Source organism: Populus nigra, chromosome 15, assembly GCF_951802175.1.
Source record: "Populus nigra chromosome 15, ddPopNigr1.1, whole genome shotgun sequence".
Lineage (NCBI taxonomy): Eukaryota > Viridiplantae > Streptophyta > Magnoliopsida > Malpighiales > Salicaceae > Populus > Populus nigra.
In genome coordinates this window covers 1,441,632-1,448,381 of record NC_084866.1, presented here as the reverse complement: position 1 = coordinate 1,448,381, position 6,750 = coordinate 1,441,632, and the positions used below count along the sequence as shown (strand labels likewise).

General features: G+C 35.2%; 1 protein-coding gene across 4 annotated transcripts; it reads left to right on the top strand.

Moving 5' to 3' along the window:
- Nucleotides 1-1,632: 1,632 nt before the first annotated feature.
- Nucleotides 1,633-6,431, top strand: LOC133674439 (two-component response regulator ARR12-like). 4 transcript variants are annotated; one of them, XM_062095537.1, is made up of 7 exons: nucleotides 1,633-2,033; nucleotides 2,800-2,952; nucleotides 3,316-3,702; nucleotides 4,056-4,132; nucleotides 4,219-5,481; nucleotides 5,874-5,904; nucleotides 6,191-6,431. In XM_062095537.1, exons 1-6 carry the CDS (start codon nucleotides 1,901-1,903, stop codon nucleotides 5,889-5,891), a joined length of 2,031 nt encoding a protein of 676 aa, XP_061951521.1. In that variant the 5' UTR covers nucleotides 1,633-1,900; the 3' UTR covers nucleotides 5,892-5,904; nucleotides 6,191-6,431. The 4 variants fall into 4 exon arrangements, with proteins under 4 accessions (XP_061951521.1, XP_061951522.1, XP_061951523.1 ...); XM_062095538.1 differs by having other exon boundaries at nucleotides 5,874-5,920; XM_062095539.1 differs by lacking the exon at nucleotides 5,874-5,904.
- Nucleotides 6,432-6,750: the final 319 nt, after the last annotated feature.

The window sequence follows — 6,750 nt, the reverse complement described above, 5'->3', positions numbered from 1 at the left end:
ATAAATAGTAAAAAAAACATTGACAATGATTAAAGCCTTATCTTTCAACCTTTCCATTCGCCTTCCACAACCTCCACCATCGTCCAAATCTAGTCTTAGATTTCGTGTGTGTTTGGTATTGTGGTAGTGATTGTGGTTGTGGTTTGAAAAAAGTAGTTTTATAAAAAATACTTTTAATTGAGGTTGGTTTGAAAAAATAGGTGTTTGGTTAAAACTGTGGTTGAAATTGAGGTTGAAAAAAAGTAGTTTAATGTGTTTGGGTAAGAATGCTTTTGAAATTGAGGTTATAAAATAATTTTTTTTTTAAAAAATACATATATATATATATATATTAATATTGATGATTTTAAATTTAAATATTATGGATTTAACTATTGCAATTACATCATGGAATAAAACATACTTTATATAAAATATTTTTTATTATTTTATGAAACCATCTAGAATTTCATTACGTACGAAATATATCCGATAAAAACTACAGTTTCTATAATAAAATTAGATAAAATATTATTATGTATAAAATTCACTCTAAACTATTTTTTTAAATGTTAAAAAAATTAGAATACTAAAAAAAAAAAACAAAACTCACGCAGTGCAAGTGAACAGTGCAAGAGAATTGCACTGTTCACTATTTTTAAGTGAACAGTGCAATTCCCTTGCACTGTTCACATGAACAGTGCATCACTATGCACTGTTCATGTTAATTGCACTGTTCATTGAACAGTGCAATTAACATGAATAGTATATAAAAAGCAACGAATTCTTGCTTTTTAATTACTGCGTTTTCAACGCAGAAAAGATGTGGGACCCAGTGAACAGTATTTTCATTTTTTCTTTAACTAAACGGCTGCCAGCTGCGTTTTAATTAAAATGCAGCCGCAGCCGTGTAGACAAACGGAGCCTTTATATTCTTCATCACAGTTATTGTAGGTTTAATTTGTGCATTTGGTTCCTCAACTTTAATTTTAATTTACTTCCATCCTCTTTCTGTATTTCATTTCAATTCTATCCTTAATTTCTATTTCTGTATTACCATGGTCCTTTCATAAATTTTCTTTAATATTCTTTTATTATCATCCTGTTATTTTCTTCACAAAAAATAAAATAAAATAACATAACATAAAAAAATAATGGTAATTTTATTTAATATTCTTTTCAATCTCTTTTCAATAAATTTCATGCATTAAATAATTGAATTCTACAGTAGATCTTAAAAGTCTAATGGTTGAAAGATTTTAAGAAGGGATTTTATGCTAATCTTTTGGTAAAATCTCAGTTCTTTATATATTTGTGTTCATCCCTTACATTTACTTCATAATTAAAAAACTAATAATTTTATCTAATAGTTTTACCAAATTCATTTTTGGAAAAAACTCATATATTGATTGAGAAAATACCAGTAATAAACCCATAAATCTAATGATTAAATATTTTTTCAGAGAGTTAATTTTTAAATACTTTCCATAAAATTAGCATTGCTATCGATTTTAAAAAATCAAGGTTCGATATTAGAATAAAACATTAAATAAGGATCAAAGTGATAAAACATTCAAAGTACAGGGACCAAATGCACCATAACCGGTTATTGTGTGTAAGAGAGAGAGAGGGGAGAGAGAGAGTGTTCTGTTTGTTCCTTTTGAAAGCTCTTTCTCTCTCTAAAATACTATATTCCAAGTTTGCCAATGAAGATCTTTTTTTGTTGTCACTTTCTCTCTCAACTGACAAATTTTCAAGCTCTGCAATTATTATGGTTTCTAGGTTTTTGTTAAAAGCTCCAAACTTTCAAACAAAATCCAGTTAAAGCTCCAAACTTTGAAGCAAATTGTAGTACCCCACTCTGTAAATTAGTCTCTTTCTTTCATATTTTGCTTCGTCAAATTGTTTTGAAGAGGAAAAAATGACTGTAGAACAGGGGATTGGAGATAGCAATATAGATCAGTTTCCTATTGGTATGAGAGTTTTGGCTGTTGATGATGACCCAACTTGTCTTTTACTGTTAGAGACTCTACTCCGAAGATGCCAGTACAATGGTCTGTCTTTCTTTTTTATCGTTTCATTGACTTGTTCATGTGTTTTTGGACATGGGTTTTGGTTTTCATGTTTTTTTTTGTTAAGGTTTTGATTTTTTAGTTGTTTGGCAGAATTATGTAGTTAGTTGTGTAAATTATGAATATTTACAAGCCATTGGCTTGATAATCTTTGTTTTTGGTTTTGATTCTCTCTGTTCATTTAGCTGTTTTATGTAGTTAGTTTTTGTAAATATGAAATCTTGTTGAGTTAAATTAAGTCTCTTGTCTTGCTTTTGGCTTCTTGCGGAAAGTAGAAATCTATGTTCTTTACTCCCTTTGTCTCAGTTCGATACTTTTGGGAGATAGGCACCTAGATATACATCTACTTTGACAAGATTATAAAGGTTATTGTTTACTCATTTGAATCTTTACTGTCTCTTATGTCATTCTATGTTTTTAGCTACTGGTGTTTTTTAATGACTGGAACTGTTGGATCTTCTAAATTGATTGCACATGTACTGTTGGGTTATTAGCTCTTTGGAGTAGATTTATATAAATTTGTTCTGTGTTTAAGTTAAATCTTATGATTTATTGGCATGACATACTTCTGAATCTTTTCTAAATAAATCTAAATTTATTATTGATTTTCTGAGTTTTGGTTGATTCTGAATCTTTTTACTAGATTAATGATTGATTTTCTATGGTATAACTTGTCCCTTTTTCTGGCATACTTGTGGAATTTTTCACATGCTGGACTTGCTCGATAAATGGGTTTTGGATTGTGCAGTTACTACGACGAGTCAGGCAATCACGGCATTGAGGATGTTGAGAGAAAACAAGAACAAGTTTGACCTGGTTATCAGTGATGTCCATATGCCAGACATGGATGGTTTTAAATTGCTGGAGCTCGTGGGGCTTGAGATGGACCTACCTGTCATCAGTAAGCCAAAAACACTGCACATGGTCTTTTGCCCTCTGTGTTTCAGTTTTGAAGACTCTAAAGGAAAACATGCTGTAGATTTTCTATATGGATCCGCAGACTTCCTAAAAGCATTTGAAAATGATCAGTTTCATGCCATTTCCAGCTTTACCACTCCTTTGACAATTTTAGAGTTGTGTATTAGTCTGATTAAAACTCATTTCGTAAGTTGATTCCAAAGCTGAATATTAGGACCTTCTTCTGTTCAGTTTAATAAATTTGCTTACTGAGCTGTTTTGTGCTCATTGCATATTATTGCAACATTTTTGCCACATGTGGTTGTCCAATTGGGATTCATTATAATTTATTGATGTTGATCTGCAGTGTTGTCAGCAAACGGTGATCCAAAGCTTGTGATGAAGGGGATCACTCATGGAGCTTGTTATTATTTGCTCAAGCCTGTTCGAATTGAGGAGCTAAAGACCATCTGGCAACATGTGATTAGGAGAAAGAAAAGTGATAACAAAGACAGAAACAGCTCGGATAACCGAGACAAGCCTAATCAAGGAAGTAGTGAAGCAGTACCTGACCAGAAGCTTAATAAAAAAAGAAAAGACCAGAATGGAGACGAGGATGAGGATCATGATGAGGACGAGGACGAGCATGAGCATGAAAATGAGGATCCAACAACCCAAAAGAAGCCCCGGGTTGTATGGTCAGTGGAGCTGCATCGCAAGTTTGTTGCAGCCGTTAATCAATTGGGCGTTGACAGTATGTTATTTAGCTCTTCAGTATACTAGAAGTGTTTGGAATGTTTTTCTCAGGGTATATGACACTGGTTTTATTTATTCAATCTGTGCTTGTGCATGTGGGTTTTATTTATTCAATTTGTGCATGTGCATGTTTACTATTTTTCCTAATTAATACTGGAGTCGATATGTGGTTTATGACATTTCTCAAGTATTAGAACTTTTTTCTCCACCAATTGATTTGAGCAATAGCAATTTCACTGGTTAATAATTAGTTCTTAGATCCTTTACAGCCATAACAAATTCATTCATGGGTGAAACCACGCATTTGTTATGGTATTTTGTTTTAATTTCATTCATTTTGTTTCAATGCAGAGGCTGTTCCAAAGAAGATTCTTGATTTGATGAATGTTGAAAAGCTTACTAGAGAAAATGTGGCAAGCCATCTCCAGGCATATATTCTTAACCTCTCCTGGCATAATTGAAAATGAACAAATTATTTTCATCCAGGAATCTAACTACACCATTGTGATTGTAGAAATATAGGCATTACCTTAAAAGGATCAGCACTGTGGCAAACCAGCAAGCTAATATGGTGGCAGCTCTGGGCAGTTCAGATGCATCATACCTGCACATGAATTCTATGAGTGGACTGGGATTGCACAGCTTGGCTGGATCTGTGCAGTTTCACAGCACACCCTTCAGATCTCTCCCATCTTGTGGAATGCTTGATAGGTTGAATTCTCCTGCTGTTCTGGGCATTCACGGTCTTCCTTCTCCTGGAGTGATTCAATTAGGTCATGTACAGACTGCACCCCACACGGCTAATGGTCCAAGTCACTACCAACCAGTTCGACACCCAGGAAATAATGGGAACATACTGCAAGGGATGCCAATGCCATTAGAACTTGATCAAATACAATCCAACAAGGGTGTGAACTACATTCCGGAACTTCCTACTCATCTTGATGACACAGCCAGTTTCCCTGTTTCCAGTGGTTCCACAGATATGAAAATAATTGCGGGAAGCTCAAACAGCCCTTTTGTTGGTGTTTCAAACAAACACCTGATGTTGGAAGGACATGGTCAAGGGCTCCAAGGTGGCCAAAAATCTGGAAAGCAATCTTCTCTTTCAGCAGGGTCTTTAAATCCAGGATATTCTTCCCATTTTCCAGATCATGGTAGACGTAATGACAACTGGTCCAACGCTGTTCAGTCAAATGGGGCCCAGTCAGATTCTTTTACGTTGAATGACTATTTTAAGCAATCTACTCTGCATCCTAGTGCCATCGGAGACCGCATGTCAACAATGGCCTTGCAAAGCAGGAATAATCCTTCTGATGTTTCTTCTGTCTCTACTCTTCCCATACATTTACAGGACTCCAAAGCAGATCTACCATGCCGAGTGGGAGTGGCCACAGTGAGCTGTAATGCTGGACAGCTAATTAATAATTGCTCTCTAGAGTGGGATGACCATAGGCAGGATGATCCTTACCACTCAAATGGCCTATCTAACTCAATAAACTCAGCAATTCCTATTAATGGTAATGGGAGTACGAATGGGTTCAATTTGGATCCAAATAACCTGTTTTTTCAGAGAACTACAAGCTTCATTTCAACTGGACCGTCAAATTTTGTTGATACCTCATTGATGAAGCATAATGAGGTTGAATGTTCAGCCATGGAAACATTAGTGAGGTCAAAAGATGGGAATTTGCTAGGCCAAGAGAAGCCACAGGACAGTTCTGTTTCGAATAATTTTGGCTCCTTGGAAGATTTGGTGAGCGTAATGATCAATCAGGCAAGTCCTCCATGTCTCTGTGCATTCCTGTCGAGATGTCTTTGTTTTTCCTTTTTGTATTTTAGCTATAAAATTTGCATGAGGTTCTGAGCCTTTACCATTGAATAAGAGAATCTCCTCTAGGCAAACAAAGTTTCTTTTCCCTCAATTATCATTTGGCTCTCAGTCAACCAGCTATAACCCAAAAAATGCGGTAGGATTTATCAACTTTTTAACGATTTCTCCTGACTATCAAATATATGTTTCAACTGTAACATGGTTTAAAGATGGTGTTCCTAATAGGACCCTGCAAAATACAAGTTGATGCCAGTTCTTGTTTTTGTTTTGAATGAGTTTCTTATCACTTCAACTTTGAATCTCTTTGCTTATTATGTTTTTCATGTTCTATGCAGCCAACCATTCTTGGTTAGGAGAATAGTCTGGGTGAGCTTCTGTCTCTGTGAGTGTTTCGGATATGTCTTGCTGAGTATTGTTTTTCAATAGAAGATTTTTCTAGCCTTGAAACATGGAGGGCCCTCCAAAGTCCTTAAATTGCATGTCATGTCCTTTCACCTGGATTTATCTTTTATGATATTACTTGATGAAAACACGGTCTGCCCTAGTCAATGAATCATTCTCGATTTACCTCCCTTTTCAGCATTTTTGGTGTTCCATATCACTTCATCAGCTTTAATCCTAGGCATTTGATAACATGGAGTTGATGATGCAGGAACAAGACAGGTGAAGTTACCAGAAGGAGACTTTGGATGTGGTGGTTATTCTCTAAGGAATTGCATATAAAGCAGATTTAAACTGCGAAGGTCTCTAAAGAGGATGATCTGCAGAAGCTTTGTGCTTTCTTGCAGATGAGTTATTCCTAGTGTAATTGATACTCAATATATCTATGTATTCCACTTCTAATTTTCTTTAGAGAACTGTATGTTAATTGCAGTTGTTTTGTCCTTCTCAAATTCGGCAGAGTAATTTGTTTTTACCTAGTCGATTCAGCAGAGCATTGCAATCTCAAAACATTCCCAAGAACTTGGTTTTGAATTGGGAAAATTCACTGTTCACGGGCCCAGAAGAACAAGTGTGTTTGGCATTATTGGTGATATTGAGATTCTCACAAGGCCCCACACTAAAGAAAAGAGCTATCATTTCTACCAAGAAAAGTGTCTCCACTTGCTAATGACCAGAAATGTGTTCCTGACCGTCTCTCACCAGACAAAAATTCCACGAGAGTAGCATGTATTTTGAAAGAAAAAACACTATCTCTAGAACACGTCATTG

Coding starts and splice junctions, on each gene's coding strand:
- LOC133674439 (XM_062095537.1), top strand. CDS start 1,901: ATGACTGTAGAACAGGGGATTGGAGATAGCAATATAGATCAGTTTCCT. Junction 2,034..2,799: donor CCGAAGATGCCAGTACAATG/GTCTGTCTTTCT, acceptor TGGATTGTGCAG/TTACTACGACGAGTCAGGCA. Junction 3,703..4,055: donor TAATCAATTGGGCGTTGACA/GTATGTTATTTA, acceptor GTTTCAATGCAG/AGGCTGTTCCAAAGAAGATT.